Consider the following 17,967-nt stretch of genomic DNA (forward strand, 5'->3'; position numbering starts at 1 on the left):
AGCCATATGTACACAAGACAAGAAACTTTCCTCTACAAAATACTCGATTCATCTTCTAGTACGAATGTTTACATCAGGACGACACGCCCCCGTCGCCAGATTAATCGACGCGCTATTACGCCTGTCACGTGAGGTCATACTTGGCCACATGGCCTTGAAGACCATCCCCCCTGAATGCCGCAAATAATGAGCGACTGTGTGCTGGAAGAGGGCTGTTTTTTGGACCAATCGAAAGCTGGGGGTGGGACTTCCGGTGGAGCTAGCTATCTGACCAGATAGTGTGTACCGGGAAACGGTCGACGAAGCTGAGTGTCAGTCATGCCGCACAACTTCAAACCGGGAGACCTGGTTTTCGCCAAGATGAAGGGATACCCTCACTGGCCGGCACGGGTCAGTAAGTCTAGTCCCGGAAACCAAACGAAACGGACCCGGTGGGGGAGGGAATGATGGGCATTAAAAAAAAGTAAGCCGTTTACCGCTGAAAGACTAAGAGAAAAAAGTGATAGAAAACCGCAATGGGCAGAGGAGTCTTAGCCTTACGCCTCGGGGGTTATTGAGAGGTGTAACGGATAAGTGTTGAGATTGTATACGGTTCAGTCGTTCGTATTAAAATATGAGGGCAAAACGGGGTGTAAATAAAAGTTCTCCAGCACCGGAGAGGACGTGTTTCTTATTTTCCCCTGCTCAGATCTTGTAGATATGAACCGTCAGTAAAAGGACTCCATTACATTTCACAGAGAACTGTAGCCTATTACCCCTTTTTTACAATGAAAGGTCACGAGCGGGGCCCTCATAAGACCACCGTTCTTGCAATGAACTTTGTACGAAAAAGTAAGCGAGCTCGCAGATAGGGTCCTCCATTCCCATTGAATCTATATGTGGAAGCTTTGTTTTTTTGTGGTTAAATTGTACAGCGCCGCAGAGTATGTTGGCGCTATACAGATTTGTCCGTGTGTGATGTAACTGCTGATCTGGAATATGACCTTTCCCATCTACAAAAGGTCTTAAATGTTTCTTTGACCTTCTGTCCTTAGATTGATGATGTTGCTGATGGGGCAGTCAAACCCCCACCCAACAAGTACCCTATTTTCTTCTATGGTACCCACGAGACGTAAGTATGCATGGTTTCGTAGCACGTTTGTAGCCGGTGGTTAATTCTAGGTGTTATTGGTATAGTTAGACAAATTTGCTTTTGGGATGTTTTGCTACTTTTAGACACGGCGCAGTCATTCTTCTTCAATTTATTAGCTTTAAGAAGCATCTTGGGCAGTTTATTAAGTAATTTTGCTTATTTATCAGTCTGGATTATAAGTCTTTGTTTTTAAAATTTGAAATGCATAAAGGTTAATATTTTTAAATACATAGCTGTTTTTGCTTAATATAATGCACCTACAGTGCTAGAGGTTGTACGTGACATTTCCAATGGAATGATGACATGAATGCTGGATAGCTATACTAGTATATCTTCACACCTAATATATATATAATATCTAATATTATTTCTAATATCCTCACACCCAATTCTGTGTTTGTTTGTTTGTTAGAGCATTTCTTGGCCCCAAGGATCTTTTTTTGTATGAAAAATACAAGGATAAATATGGGAAACCAAACAAGAGGAAGGGATTCAATGAAGGACTATGGGAAATACAGAGTAATCCTCACGCCAGCTATAGCATGCCCCGTCCGGTGAGTGTTTTTCCTGCATTATGGGTTTGTTTTCCAGCTGGCAACCTTTCCATCCCTTAAGCATCCTTAGACTTTGTCTTAGTTTGTCAACTCTGGTTTTGTCATGTTTTTTGACTGTATGCATTGTAGGAGGTGCTCTGTAAATTGTGTGCTGTATATAAATAAAAGGTTATAAAAATATACTGGCAACTCACCTTCATATTCTTTGCATGGTTCCAGTTAGTTAGCTCATCTGATAGTGATGTGCCAGATGAGCAGGCAACAGCTGGGACAGAGTCTGGACTAGAGGAATCCGTGCCGGCCCTCCCTCCACCTGACGAGGCAACATCTAGTGAGGAAGAGGGTAGCGATTTTGGGGGAGTGAAAAGAAAAGGACCAATTGTCAAGGTAATCCTGGGAAATATTGCATCTATCTATAACCACAGTCATCCTTCACATAGTCGCATGGCATTGCTTTGACCCCCTCCCACCCATCATGCCCATTTTCTTGCTGTTCTTTTTGTCTCGTGCTCAGCAGGATCCCAAAGCAAAGCGTGTAAAACATTCATCCAGTGAGCAGGATCCAGACAGTGCTTCTACCTCTGAAGAAGAGAACTCTGACAGTGACCAGGTGAGATTTTCCATGTGAAAGTGGTGGACCCACTCGCATCCATAGCATACACTGATGCGGATACTCTGTAACCCTTGCAGTGCTGCATATTGTTTATGGTACCTATTACTAAGTATAAGAGATCGAAATACTAACAAATTACCTTTATAAATATATAGCCTGAGTATGTCCATTAGAGTCAAAACAGGGCAAGTAACTAGGTAGCTGTGAATAGGTTAAAAGTGCAGATCAATATTAACAAAAGTGTTACCCAAGATTATTAATGTTCCCTACATAGTGGTTACAGTCTGGTAACTAAATCATTGTATTACGTCAACCTGGAACATTCTTTGTGAAATCTGAGCTAAACGTGAAAGAGCAAGACCAAATAGAAAGTTTAATCATATATATAGCGGAGGGGGCACTAAAAAAGGGAATTATGCTCCAATTTAGATACGCTTTGCTAACCTACTACGCATCAGAAACACTAATTAGATATTTCTCCCCAGGATTTTAACCCAGAAAAAAACAAAACACAGAGGAAGACAGGACCCGGAGGAAGAAAAAGCAAGGTTTGAACTCATATGAGCGTTGGTTGGGGTGCATTGGGTCATTTCTATTTTCTTTTTCTTGCTAACACAAAGATATATTTACCCAGGCAGCAGTAAATTCTGGGTCTGACTCAAAATCTGACTCTGAAGATGAAGGGAAGGATGATGTGAAAATGCCGTCATCATCGTCGTCTTCTGATTCTGAAAAACCTGTGAGGAAAGCTCCAAGAGGCCGTAAACCAGGTAGGTGCAGGAAGACTTTAGAAGATACCGTATTTGCTCGATTATAAGACAAGGTTTTTTACAGAGCAAATGCTCTGAAAAATACCCCATATCTTATATTAGAGGTTGTCTTATAATCAGACCTCAAATAGAGTACTTACTACAAGACTAAGATCTAGATCCCCCGCAGAACTACAGGGGACCTGGATCCTACTCTCTGGCAAACGGTGAACGTATGCGCCATGCACGCAGACAACCTCCACTGCTACCCGACACTTCCGCCGGGGCTTCTATGACAGAGCACCGCCGTGACCTTCTGATGGTCAGTCATAGAATCCCTGGCATGAGGCCCAGATATCAGCGGAGGTTGTCATCGAGCAAGCGTCCACCTGCTGCCCCCACTTGACACCAGGGAGTCTGGAGCACAGGGGACAAGTCTAGGGATGCATCGGTACGTCAGGGGACATATAAGGTTGTATAAGGCATATCAGGGGGGCAGTTTGGCAAATAGGGAGGAATAAGGCATATCCGGGGGTAAAGTACATGTCAGGGGGGCAGAGTGGCATATTGGGGTTATAAGGCATATCTTGGGGGCAGAGTGGCATATAGGGGGTATAAGGCATATCGGGGGGGCAGTGGCATACGGGGGTATAAGGAATATCTGGGGGGGCAGAGTAGCAAGCCATGGGGCAGATAACTGACCCATGCATAACTGGGGGCAGTTTGGAAAATTAAAGGAAATAAAAAAAAAAAAAAAAGGAAAATAAAAGAAAATAAAAAAATGCATTTTTCTTAATGATAGTTTTTATTAAATCTGAAAAAATTGTGTTTTTTTGTTTTTTTTTGGTAGTTGAAAAATCTGCATCAAAGCCTCGTGGCAGAGTCCGAAAAACAGAGACTCCCCCAGACAGCTCTAGCAGTGACAGGTAAAATCCTCCGCTTCTGTGTTGCTTAAATCACTCGTAGGCCAGTGTGGTTTTTATGATTTCTACCATACTTGTGCATCAGTGCATGTTTATCTCTGATATTATGACTCAAAGGACTTCTGAAAAATCAAATCAAGCACAGTTAAGTAATTTATACCTAATTGCAAGAGTTGGTTGTATACCTCCCCTTTCCTACAGAGACCATATGTACTGTTCATGTTGTGCTCAGTTTGGAAATAAACTGCTGGTGACCTGACCTCGCTGTCCTATATTTATAGTGACAGTTCCCCAGACCGGGTTAGTGAATGGAAGAAGCGAGATGAGGAAAGGCGGAGTGCGCTGGAAGAGCGGAGGAGAAAGGAACAAGAGGAGCAGTTGCGCCGACTACGTGAGGAGGAAAAGGAGGAGGATGAGAGAAAAAAGAGAGAGAAGATAGAAAAGGGGGACAAAGGTAAAACTGACAGTGACAGCAGCCAAAGCGATGATGAAGATTTTAAGCAAGAAAAGAGATTTACATCTTCTGACTCTGAAAATGAGAAAAAATCCACAAAGGAATCGAAAACTAGTCCAGGAGATGGGAAGAAAGCCCCAAAGAAGGAAAAAGACAGAATGGCCTCAGATTCAGACAGTGACAAGAAGGTGGGTGAAGTTATGTCTATCATGCATGCCTGCAAATTTGTGGTGTAACTGTGGGTGGGTTTGGGCGCCCCTGGCAAATCTCAAGAAATCATGTAAACACACACAAATTTGGGGAAATGTTAAGTTTTGCTGCACAAATTTTAACTTGTTAATTAACATTTAATGCACAGTTCCTATATATTTGTTCAGTATGATTTAACAGATTTTTTTGTTGGGACTAAATTGGGTGATGGCAATTCCATTAAAAAAAAATCTTATTCTCTGAGCCTCTTACACTGTTGGGATCATTCTCAATATCCATGTGCTCCTTTAACCCTTTAATGACAATCCACATACGATACAGTGTGTTGGTGACCATGCCCGTACATGTACATGGTAGCATTATTTGCCGTTCGTCGGTCGGCAGCATCGCAGTTTTCCTGGAAGCCTCACAAGTGAGGCTAGCCAGGCAAACCAAAAAAATGTTTTTCTGACCTTCCGATCGGCGGTTTAAACAGACCAGTGATGCAAATCACCGGTCTGTTAAACACGCCCCTGAGCCAGATGCAAATCTGGTGAGGGGCATTCCAGAAGAATTCCTCTTCATTGAGGACGCCTCTTGATTGCAATGCCCCAGAGGGGACTTCACAACCTCCTGATCGCAGTGAATCACGGTGAATTCAAAGATACCTGAAATAGCACATGGGGCAGAATGACCAGGTTTGGGGGGAAAATGGTTATGAAATAGCCAAACGCTACTGGTACTTATTGCCCTGTAACGTGCAGAAAAAAGCAAAAAAAATTGGGTATTTGTAAACTCCCAAAATGTACTACGAGTAAGAAAGTCTTGTCATTAAGGGGTTAAGTAGCTGAGGGTACAAAAATAAAGACCCTTGATTTGAACAAAGCAAGAGGAATGCTATAATAAGCTATCTAAACACCTCCTGCCTGCAAGGTTCAACATGTAATTTAGGGAATTCAAAGGGGAACTTTTGGAAGACCTCAGGACTGTTTGTGGACTTGCTGGGAATGCAGAGCAAAACTGTTATCCTTAAGGAAGGATGGTTAGCCGAGTACAGGAGTAGTGGTGCACCAGTCCACCTCTGAAGTATACATCACAGCATTTAAATAAGCCAGAGGTGATTTATAACCAAAGGAATGTTTCAGAAAGAAATTGAGAAGTAGTTTGGGATGGATCTATCATGCTTTTGGGGTCGTTTGGCAGGCAGTAGAAACTCGGGAACCTAATGTCCCACAGTAAGGCTTCAAATTAAATGAATGCTGGACACCTAGCAATTGCCTTTACAGTCCCTGAAATTGAAAAATATTCAAAATCTCAAACATATTGTGTCTGTAAGATGACCTAGGGGTGTGTCTCAGCTAGAAGCATCTTGCAAGGAAGAATTGGAAAAAACCTAAACTAAAAGAAATACATTTAGCCGACACCAGATGCTGTCACTTCTGCATACAAATATTATTTGTAAAGCAAATGTTTCACTGTGTGGCATTATTACACGCAAATAGACTGACATGGTATTATTATGCTATTAATATTTTTAGATTAAGAAGACTGTCAAAAAGACACCAGCTTCACAGTCTGCGAAAAAAACAACTGAGAAGGAAAAACGTGGAGACCGACCAAGAGGAAGGTAAGAAGAGAGTTATAGTAGTTGATAGAATGAACTTTTTGTGGATGTAGGTACAAGTTATTACATTAAAAAAACTCAATTTCCCAGGCCTCCCAAGACTGATAAGGGAAGAAAGAAACCAGAAACAATAAATGACCGGAAAACACAGAAGAAAGGTAAGTAATTTTATAGGCTGCGTGTATTATGTCTGAATATTGCGAAAAGGCAAATGAGGTGTCATGGTATAATCTTTCTCCAGAGCCTACAGTAGAAGAAAAACTCCAGAAGCTCCACAGTGAGATCAAGTTTGCATTGAAAGTGGACAATCCTGTAAGTGAAACATTTACGCCGTACGCTGATAATTTCACTTAGACTGCATTTGCACCCGATGTCTCATTTTAACAGGCCATAAAAAAAAAAATGTTGTGCCATGTACTTAAAACAGAGGATGATTATTGCAGCAACATGAAATGTATATTATGCTCTAGTTGGCACTACCTCTGACCTCTGTTTCAGCTCTAGATCTTGCTTATGATCTATATGTTACCCACTATTCTACCTGTATGAGTTTAGGTTACTTTCAACTACATAATGTTTGAGGCATGTACTATAGGTGTAAGTCTCTGATAATGAGCAGCCACTACTAAGTCCTAGAGTTTCCCCACAGACCCAAAGGGATTGTCCTAGCACTTAAAATGCCGTCAGCATAGGTGTATACGCAGACTCACCTCGTACAAGGTACGCCGGGGTGCTTCTCCTGCTCTACACTCGGGTGCGAGATTTTCATACAAGAATTGTTATGCCCACTCCTACTTTTTCATTGTACTGTGAAAATTACACTATATGACCAAAAGTATGTGGCCACCCTCCTGATTGAACTTGGGTGTTTCAATCACACTCCTTGTTCACAGCTGTTTAAAATCAAATGCATAGGCAAACATTGAAAGTAGAATAGCCCTGCTAGGTCTGCCCTGATCCACTGCAAGTGCTGTTATTGTGAGAATGGAAATAACACACTGCCTTTCTACACACCTGCCCATACAAGCACACACCTGCCGACGCATATACACATACACTGCCCCTACACACACCTGCCCATAAACACACATACACACACACAAACATACATTGCACTTATACCCCTTTCTCCCCATCTCTTACCTTTTTCATCCTTCCTAAGGCCCTGGTTAGGAGTAACAACTTGACTGCTAAGGTGCGTAGCGCATACACATAGCCGTTTCTCTATAGCATCAGTTCCTACAGTTCCAAACTGCCTCTGGAAGCAACATCCGTACAAGCACTGTATGTCAAGAGCTTCATAAAACGGGCCCAGTGGCTGCATACAAGCCAAAGATCACTATGTCCACATTCTTGTTGTCGTATAGTGTTTCCTTTGTGAATATTTATGTGTAGCACAGTGATAGTGATAAAAAGCTTTCATAGCTTTTATTTGTACATCTCTTTAAAAAAAACCAAACAAATGTGTTTTACCTAGGACATACAGAAATGTCTGAATGCTCTGGAGGAGCTTGGTGGTCTCCAGGTGACTTCTCATATACTGCAGAAGAATACAGATTTGGTTGCCACGCTCAAAAAGGTGAGTTGCATATCTCTGCACCAGAGAGGACATCTGCACTTGCATCATGAATTTTTTCTATTCACTCCAATTCCACATTCTCGCTACCTCCTTCTCAGATACGCCGGTACAAGGCCAATCAATCTGTAATGGACAAGGCTACTGAAGTATACAGTCGAATCAAGGCTCGTATTCTGGGTCCCAAATCTGAGTCTCAACTGAAAGACAGCCAGAAAGATAACATCGGCGAAAAAGATAAAGGTGAGGCAATGCATAGCAAGGGACCTATAATCAGTAAGCTCCCATAGGATAGTATGGGTACTAGTTGATCTCAGAAGTTTCAAAACCTATTACATTTAAAACTTTAATAGTATTTTGCAGCAGACTGTTATGATGGCATCCTTCATTAAGACATTTTTACTCTAAGGGTAAATTGTTAATACCGTATTTGCTCGATTATAAGACGACCCCCCAAATCTGAATATTAATTTAAGAAAAAAAAGAAAAAGCCTGAATATAAGATGACCCTATAGGAAAAAAGTTTTACCAGTAAATGTTAATTCATGTAATCTATTTTTTTAATAAAAGCTATGATTGAGAAAAATATTTTGGTTTTATTTCCTTCTATTTTCCAACCTGCCCCCAGTTATGCACATCTGCCCCAGAAATACCTTATACCCCCTATATGCCACTGTGCACCATGATATGCCTTTTTACCCTCTAAATGCCACTGTGCCCCATGATATGCCTTTTGACCCTATATGCCACTGTGCCCCCTGATATGCTTTTTGACCCCCTATGTGCCACTCTGCCTCCAGAATTGCCTTATGCCCCTATATGCCACTCTGGCATTTAGAGGGTTAAAAGGCATATTATGGGGAAGAGTGGCATATAGGGAGGTTTAAGGCATTTCAAGAGGCAGAGTGGCGTATAGAGGGTTAAAAAGGCATTTCTGGAGGCAGAATGGCATTAAGGGGGTTAAAAGGCATTTCATAGAGCACTCTGCCTCCAGAAATGCCTTATGCCCCCGTTTAACACTCCCCCCCCCCCCCTCCTCCAAACTTACCGGTACTTAAGTCCTCCGTCGTGTAGCCGGTACTGAGTCCTCTGTCATGTAGCCGGGGCAGCGTGCTGCAGCCGGAAGGAGGCGTGGCTAGCAGCGGGGGCTGTCTGCGTCCATCGCGCAGACCTTCCACGGCTGTCAGAGAACAGAGTTCCCCGTGCCGGTGCCGCACCAGCGCGGGGAACTCTGTTCTCTGACAGTCGGGGAAGGTCTGCGCGATGGACGCAGACAACCCCCGCTGCTAGCCACGCCTCCTTCCTGCTGCAGCGGAAGTTGTCTACGCGAATCGCATAGACATCTACCACGCTGCCCCAGCTACACACCGGGGACTCAGAAGCACCGGTAAGTGGGCCGGAGGGGGGGAGGCAGAGGAGGATCCAGGTCCCCTATTTAAGGTCTGATTATAAGACGAGGGGTATTTTTCAGAGCATTTGCTCTGAAAAAAAACCTTGTCTTATAATCAAGCAAATACGGTGATATTGGGTGCTACGGGCACTTAATGGAAAAATGTTTGAGAAACAGGATTGTAGATATCTGTGTGTTTTATTTATAGGTCTCATGGATTTTGTTGTCTAACCTTCATAGATTGGTCTTCAGATATGTATAGTATACGTAGAAATACCTATTTTTTCTTATCCTAATTACCAAATTTTAGAAACGCCAGTGAATGGAGACTCTACATCCCAAGCAAATGAGGGTAGTGTTGATAAGGAAAGTGAAGAACGTAACCAAGAGTGTGAAACAAGTGATCATGGAAAGGAAGAAGACGGGTGAGAAGGATACCACTATTCCTAAGCTGTTATGCTTACAGCTAGTATAATTTTACATTGAGTTCTTGTTGTAACTACTACTCTAAATTCACACTGGCAGTACTATTGGATGGTCTGACCAGTGAGTTTATACCAGACAAAATTGCAAGGAGCCTAATGATGTTGATGTGCAGATTTTGTTCTGTTGTGAACCACGTACAGTGGTAATGGTGAGGTTCTGGTGTATCCAACAGCAAGTGTCCATTTTTTAGCGTAGGTGACTCTTTTTCAGGACACTTCTGCTGAATTCCATTACAAGGATGAACAATGTTGAGGGAGATTGTAGACCCTGCCTTCTTTGAAAGAGGGTGGAATGTCTATCTGTGGTGTGACTGATGTCTGCAGGCTAGATTGGATCAACACTGAAAAATATCCAACTGCAGGAGTATGTGTGGCACAAATTGTAGACCCCTTAGGGAAGAGCACATCTACAAATGTTCCACCTCTTGAAGCTCTAGCGGCTACCACAGAAGAGGCAAAATGACACAAATGTAACTGTCCAGGGGAGAAGCCTTAGAGGGGTCACAGGCTTTATATCGGTTGGGGATGTAACCGCATCCTACACATCCCCTGGAGCTTTTTAGGAGCAGTTAGGGCTGATGTAGCTTTCTTGTCTGGTAGCACAATGGTTTTGGTGGACTGTAGACTGTTATGTCAGTTTTTAACTCTGGTTACTAAAATAGTCGATTTCTTGGCCACCATTACACATCAGGTTGACCTTTCTTATCACACACACACCACAAACTCTGGATTTACTTCTTATGTTATCTTTCAATGTAATGTATTATTTCTTGTGCCTCTTAAAATAATGCTGTTTTCTCAACTGGTGAAAATAAATTAGCTGTTCATTTTTGACAAAGTATGTTTTGTCTTTAACAGTACTAATCTCACAGACGAAACTAGTAATGCCGGCCTGATCCCTGCTGAGACTTCTGGAAGTTGAGGGTCTGTGACACATAGGATTCTACTCCATTATTGCTGAAGACTGTCTTTGTCAGAAGTCCATTTCAAGGGTTGCATCTACTGTGTCCCCCTATGCTCTTAGTGATGTTTGGTTATTTTTTGTTTTGTTTTTCCTAGTTTATTTCTTGTGACATGAAATGAGTATAAAAAGTTTTTATAGATAATCTGTGTATTTTGTCGTCTTTGGGGGGAGGGGTATCTTAATGCTGGGTTGTTTCTGTCCAAAGAACTGTATCTAGCCACATTCTCTAAAAATCAAATTGATTTAAGTAATCTGTATTCTTTTGGTGGGAATTTGAAATGGTTAAAACCAGATAGACTCAGAGCTTGGTGTTTCTTACAGCTCGTTTTGTTTGTTTAGAGTGGTCCAAAACATAACGTCCATTTTATCTAGAGTTTAAAAATTGTTGATATATTGTGGTATCTTTTAACACCCTACTTAGAAGATTTTAGGATATTTGTAATAATAATTAAAAAAAAATGTATGCCTATTTGTTGTGAGCCATACTAGTGTGGGTTATTTATGTAATTTTCTAGTTAGCAGACCCGGCTTCACCTTCTGTTCATTTAAATATAGTTTTTACTTATAAACCCCTATTGTAAACTGTTGTGGAATGTGTTTTGGCGCTATGTAAATAAAAGATGCCGTCGTAGCGCAAAACGTGGTGGACCATCTCTCACTTATGTTAGACGGGTATACGTTGGAAGTAAACCAAACCTTGGAAGCTCAGAAATGGAAAGCATTACGGAACGGCTGAAAGAGGCAGAATAAAGAATTATATGACAGGCAACTTCTCCGCCAAATCTACACAATGATATTCCAAGTGAAACTGGAATAAACCTACAACGTAATGACAAAATGAAAGATCTGGGAACGAGAAACTAATGCACCTTATAGGCCTCTCACAAACCCACTCTAAAGGATATATGTGTATGTATAAGTGTGTATATTTATATATACATGTTTATTAGGAAGCCCATGTGTGTATATGTAATGTGTGTGTACAAACAAATGTTTACAATGCTACCTGACCCACATAGGTAACTCAGTAATTTATTAGCTCTACAGGGGTGTGGAGATTTTTAAAACCTCCACTTGTCCAAGGGAGTAAAATGGTAGTCCCAATCTACCTGTCCTTTATGACAATCTATTTGTGCCGATACAAAAATGAGTTTTAATCAAAACTGTATTTATGGGAGGGTCTATGTATTGACACACCCTGCTCCCTGCCCACTTTCCCTTTAAATGGGGGTATTTCCTGCTGGCATCAGTGGGAACGCCCCCAACATCAGTGGGAACTCTCTCTGACGTCAGTGGGTAGTCCTGGCCGTGTCCCACAAGGGAAGGCTCCAGGTAGCCAGAGTGAAGAAGTTCCCAGGTATGTCCGTCATAGAGCAGACGTTTAACTGGCTGCCAGAGAGGAGGATCCTGGTCCCCTGTAGCGCTGCAGTTGGACCTGGATCCTTGCCCTGCTGCTTGCCCACAGCATGGCTAAATGGGGAAAAAAACCACCTGCCCAACGCCCGGAACTGCATGTCCCAGGCGTCGGGCGATACAGGTTGTGCATCCCTGCATTACATTTTTAGGATATATAATTCGGTAAAAAAAACTCCTGTTTATTTAACATCACTATTTGTTGTACTATTCACTAATTTAAATATTAATTCTAATTTATTGCAATATTACTAAGTTCAAAATTTGTTAAGCTGTTATAATCAGGTCTCTTCTATAATTGTGGTTCTTAAATGTAACTATGTTTCTTAGATTACTAATTAATTCTAATTAGTCATGTTCACTGCCTTACTTAAACTATTCCTCCATAGATTTATACTTTCTTTGCTAATCTGTTTTTAACATATTTGTCATTCTCGTGTTTTGTCTGTTTATCTCTATCTGTATTATGAATTGAGCTTATTTATTTAATTAGTAACTAATAGGTGAGCTTATACTGTTAAAAGTCTATATAAATTATAGTTAGTGAAACCAATGGTTGATTGATCTTTGTATTAGCACTTTAAATACTGAGTCATTTACATTTTGTGCCATACGCCTGAGGAAGCCCTATTGGTGAAATGCATTTGGTGGACGGAGTTACGCCACATACGTTGTGACGTATAGACTGAGACCGGCTATTGCTTGCGTGACCTGGTCTTGCTGAGAGCCTGCTTGTTGGTTGGATGTGCCAGCCAGGGTGAACTGCTCTGCATCCTCTAGCCAGCAAATGCAGAAACACACGTGCATGCGCCAGCCTGGAGGTCAATTACATTCTCATAAGCGCAGATCTATACATCCAAAGTGGGACCATACACCAGAAAGGAGTCTCATACGCAAGATAATTGCTCCATACATATTGAAGCGGAGCCAGCCTTGTGAGGAATTTTTAATAATTCAATAATATTTTTACCCTACGGATTTACACTGTTGCAGCTTCATTTTTTCTCTTTTTTTACTCCCTTCGTAGAGCCATTAACCGTAAGAGGGAAACATCAAACGAATCTCTCTAAGAACCTTTGTTGATTTTTTTGGGACCAGTTCTCTTGGACAATTCCTATGAACTGAGTTAATATTAGATTGGACTTTGCTGAACTTAAGTATCTTTGTATCTATTAATCAATAATTTATATCTTCTTTATAAATCATTCTATATATACAATGCATATTTTGCACACGGTCACTTTTGATATCATACATTATGTTTTTCCATAGATCTTGATATATATATATATATATATATATATATATATATAGACAGATAGATCAGCACAAATCTATTTGCACATATTTATAATTTTTTTATATAACCGATTTGCACACCTTGTTTATTGCCATATGTTTATATTACATTGATTGCATATTGCACTTTAAGCTAGAGCAGGACATATTTCTTTATTACGGTGTATATATTTAAGAGTTAGACTTTTGGTGGATCTCCTGTCTTTGCTACTTACACAAGGAGCTCATTACTATATTTTTTTTTTTTTTTTTTTGCACTTGCCAGAACCCATCACTAACATGTCATTTGAAATTTAAAGGTAAACAGGTATGGAGTAACAGATCGTTTTGGTAAAATATAATAGTAATGTAATATGTTTAACCCAAGCCCATTACACCCTAGCCTGCTGAACAGACCACTTGGCCATAAATGAAGAAGGTAATGTATTACAGGAGGTGTGGGGAGGCAAATGACAGTTACATAGAGAGTAAAACTTCAGTTATACCCAGAAACTGACTCGGGTAATTGAGGGAAACTGTCATATTTGTGGAAAAATACCAGCAGAAAATATGGGACTACACCTTTAAAATCATCTAGGACAGTTAGCATCGGTATTGAGGCAATGCTGTTATGTCACAATGGCATGCACTGGTAACTGATGCAACATTTCATCAACCCCAAGACACATCTGAGACTTCACCAGCACGAAGACCTGGAGCTTTAATGCAGCCTCTCAATCCAGAAGTTAAAGGTAAGATATACTTAAAAACTGTGTGTTTGCCTCTTAACCCCTTAATGGCAAGACTGTTTGTAACTGGTAGTACACTTTGGGATACAGGCTTTTTAAACATTTTTCCAGTGTTGCTGTTTAGCTGTAATTTTATTCAATCTCATTTAGTGCACCCACACACATTATATATTGTAATTCTTTTTCAGGACAAGCAGGGCTTTCTTTAGATACCATTTTTTTTATCATATCATCTAATTTACTATAAAAAATGTATAAAATATGGTTTTCTAAGTCTTATTTGAAAAATCTTTTACTCATCTGCAAAATCTAATGAAAAAAACCTGCTAAATAGATTCTACTATTTGTCCTGAGTTTAGAAATGCCCAATGTTTTTTTTGTTTTTGGGTTTTTTTTTGCAAGTTATTAGACCATAATTGCAAGTAGCCTTTTGCTATTTTGAAATCATTTCCCCCCAAATCTGGTCATTCTGCAGTGCTTGGGGCATCTTTGAAGCCGACCAATTCAATTTACCCCATCGAAACCATATATTTTTGAAACCTGGATACCTCAGGGTATTTCAAATGCTGGTATTTTAACTCTTTCCATGCACTAATTCTACCACCAGCCTTTGTGAAACTTTATGGTAGTCATTTTTTTTCTCACATACATTGTACTTCAGGTATGAATTTACCGCTCCTGGTATATGCCGCAGCCAAACACCCCCCAATATGTGTTCAGGAACATCTCCTGAGCACAGTGCATGTGTTTGTTGGTCTGACTAAAAGGCCACATTTGGGAGGTATGCATTTTTCAAATTCGAATTTTCACATGTTAAAAATTCTGCCCTCATGTCCTATTTGGGATATCTTTGAACCCGGCCAATTCAAGTTACCCATCAAATCATATATTTTTGAAAAATATGCACCCCTGGCAATTTCAAATGCTGGTATTTCACTGGTAATAGAGGGAAATGGAAGAAGATGGAATAGGAGGTGGGAATTGGAAGAAGAGGAAAATGAGGGAGTGCAAGAAAATGGGAAAAGGGAAATGGGAAGAGGGAATGCAAGAAGAGGAAAATGGAGGAAATGAATGACAGAAAATGGAAAGACAAAGTAAATGAAATGGAAGTGAAATGAAGGAAAATGGAGCTGAAGAATATATAAATGGGGATAGGGAATAGAAGAAGAGGAAACTGAGGAAGGGAATAAAAGAAGAGAGAAACAGGAAGAATAATGGAAGAAGAAGAAAATGGGGGGTGTAAGAAATAGGACTAGGGGAAACAAGAAGAGCAGGATAAAATGGAAGAAGGAATGCCACAAGAGGGAAATTGGACAACGGAATGACACAAGAGGGAAACAAAAAATAAGTGACTGAAAGGGAAGAAGAGGAACATACCTGAAGAAGATGGAAATGTAAGAATAAGGACATGAGGGGAGGTAATAGAAGAAGAGGGAAATGGGAGGACTGAATTAAAGAACAGGAAAATAAAAGAAGATGGAATGGAAGAGAAAATGAGGAAAAGGGAAATGGGGATGGGATGCAAGAAGAAGTAAATGGGGGTGCAAGAAGAGGTAAATGGGGGTGCAAGAAGAGGGAAATGGGGAGGGAATGAAAGGGAAATGGAAAAAGGGACATATGGGTGGGAATTGGAAGAATATTGAAATGGGGAGGAAATGCAAGAAAAGGGAAACTGGGCAAAGGAATGCAAGAACGGGGGAAAGGGATTGAATAAGAGGGAATGGGAAGGGAATGGAAACAGAGGAAAATGGAAGAAGAGGGAATAGGAGCTGGAAAGGAAGAAAAGGAAATAGGAGATATCTGAAATGGAAGAGAAAGTGGGGTAGGAATTAGAAGAAAATGGAAATGGGGAGGGAAAGGGAAGAGGAGGGAAATGGGAGAGGAAATGCAAGAAGAGGGAAATAGGGGGGAGGGAATGACAGAAGAGGAAAATAAAGGAAGTTGAATGGAAGGAAAATGAAAGAAGAGGCAAATGGGGCGTGAAAGAGGAGGAAAATAAAAGAAGATGGAATGGAAAATGGAAGAAGAGGGAAATTAGGGGAGTTAAATGGGGGAGAATACAAGAAGAAGAAAATGGTGGGAGGGAATAGAAGAAGAGGGAAATGGGGACGGGATGCAAGAAGGAGTATATGGGGGTGCAAGAAGAGGGAAATGGGGAGGGAATGAAAGGGAAATGGAAAAAGGGACATATGGGTGGGAATTAGAAGAATATTGAAATGGGGAGGAAATACAAGAAAAGGGAAATTGGGCAAAGGAATGCCAGAAGAGGGAAGTAAAAGAAGATGGGGTGTAAATGAAAGGGTTACTTGAAGAAGATAAAAATGAAAGATGCAAGAAGAGGGAAAAGGGGTTTAAGAAGAGGGAATGGGAAGGGAATGGAAAGAGAGGAAAATGAAAGAAGAGTGAATAGGAGCTGGAAAGGAAGAAAAGGAAATAGGAGATATCTGAAATGGAACAGAAAGTGGGGCAGGAATTAGAAGAAAGTGGAAATGGGGAGGGAAATGGAAGAGGAAATGAAAGAAGGGGAAAAGGGGGGATGCAAGAAAATAGAAACGGAGAAGGGAATACAAGAAGAGTAATATGGGTAAAATGCAAGAAGAGGGAACGGGGAGGGAATGCAAGAAGTGGGAAATTAAAGAAGATAAATGGAAGGAAAATGGAAGAAGAGAAATGGGTAGAAGGTCCAGACAATAAAGATAAAAATTAGGGGAGGGAATGCAAGAATAGGAAAATGGGGGGATGCAAGAAGAAGAAAATGGGGAGAGGGAAATTTGGGGAGTTACTTGAAGAAGATGAAAATGAAAGATGCAAGAAGAGGGAAAAGAAGTAGAAAATGGGGGAATGCAAGAAGAGGGAAATGGGGGAGGGAATGACAGAAGAGGAAAATAAAGGAAGTTGAATGGAAGGAAAATGAAAGAAGAGGCAAATGGGGGGTGAAAGAAGAGGAAAATAAAAGAAGATGGAATGGAATATGGAAGAAGAGGGAAATTAGGGGAGGGAAATGGGGGAGAATACAAGAAGAAGAAAATGGGGAAGGGAATAGAAGAAGAGGGAAATGGGGACGGGATGCAAGAAGAAGTAAATGGGGGTGCAAGAAAAGGGAAATGGGGAGGGAATGAAAGGGAAATGGAAAAAGGGACATATGGTTGGGAATTGGAAGAATATTGACATGGGGAGGAAATACAAGAAAATGGAAATTGGGCAAAGGAATGCCAGAAGAGGGAAATAAAAGAAGATGGGGTGTAAATGAAAGGGAAGAAGAGGGAAATTGGGGGGAGTTACTTGAAGTATATGAAAATGAAAGATGCAAGAAGAGGGAAAAGGGGTGTAAGAAGAGGGAATGGGAAGGGAATGGAAAGAGAGGAAAATGGAAGAAGAGTGAATAGGAGCTGGAAAGGAAGAAAAGGAAATAGGAGATATCTGAAATGGAAGAGAAAGTGGGGCAGGAATTAGAAGAAAATGGAAATGGGGAGGAAAATGGAAGATGAGGGAAATGGGAGAGGAAATGCAAGAAGGGGAAAAGGGGGATGCAAGAAAAGAGAAACGGAGAAGGGAATGCAAGAAGAGGAATATGGGTAAAATCCAAGAAGAGGGAACGGGGAGGGAATGCAAGAAGTGGGAAATTAAAGAAGATAAATGGAAGGGAAATGGAAGAAGAGAAATGGGTGGAAGGTCCAGACCAAGAAGATAAAAATTAGGGGAGGGAATGCAAGAAGAAGAAAATGGGGAGAGGGAAATTGGGGGAGTTACTTGAAGAAGATGAAAATGAAAGATGCAAGAAGAGGGAAAAGAAGTAGAAAATGGGGGAATGCAAGAAGAGGGAAATGGGGGAGGGAATGACAGAATGAAAGATGCAAGAAGAAAGAAAAAAAGT

At 40.9% G+C, this 17,967-nt stretch overlaps 1 protein-coding gene across 1 annotated transcript; it reads left to right on the forward strand.

The window, feature by feature from the left end:
* Nucleotides 1–239: 239 nt before the first annotated feature.
* On the forward strand, nucleotides 240–11,292 carry HDGFL2 (HDGF like 2). The gene is made up of 16 exons (XM_053461790.1): nucleotides 240–390; nucleotides 1,035–1,111; nucleotides 1,545–1,686; nucleotides 1,906–2,073; nucleotides 2,204–2,296; nucleotides 2,785–2,847; nucleotides 2,934–3,069; nucleotides 3,899–3,974; nucleotides 4,253–4,613; nucleotides 6,153–6,241; nucleotides 6,329–6,396; nucleotides 6,480–6,550; nucleotides 7,716–7,817; nucleotides 7,916–8,057; nucleotides 9,515–9,629; nucleotides 10,548–11,292. The coding sequence occupies exons 1-16, from the start codon at nucleotides 319–321 to the stop codon at nucleotides 10,609–10,611; spliced, it is 1,839 nt and encodes a 612-aa protein (XP_053317765.1). The 5' UTR covers nucleotides 240–318; the 3' UTR covers nucleotides 10,612–11,292.
* Nucleotides 11,293–17,967: the final 6,675 nt, after the last annotated feature.

Source organism: Spea bombifrons, chromosome 1 (assembly GCF_027358695.1).
Source record: "Spea bombifrons isolate aSpeBom1 chromosome 1, aSpeBom1.2.pri, whole genome shotgun sequence".
In the NCBI taxonomy this organism is placed as follows: domain Eukaryota; kingdom Metazoa; phylum Chordata; class Amphibia; order Anura; family Pelobatidae; genus Spea; species Spea bombifrons.

Coding starts and splice junctions, on each gene's coding strand:
- HDGFL2 (XM_053461790.1), top strand. CDS start 319: ATGCCGCACAACTTCAAACCGGGAGACCTGGTTTTCGCCAAGATGAAG. Junction 2,848..2,933: donor CCGGAGGAAGAAAAAGCAAG/GTTTGAACTCAT, acceptor ATATTTACCCAG/GCAGCAGTAAATTCTGGGTC. Junction 9,630..10,547: donor CATGGAAAGGAAGAAGACGG/GTGAGAAGGATA, acceptor TGTCTTTAACAG/TACTAATCTCACAGACGAAA.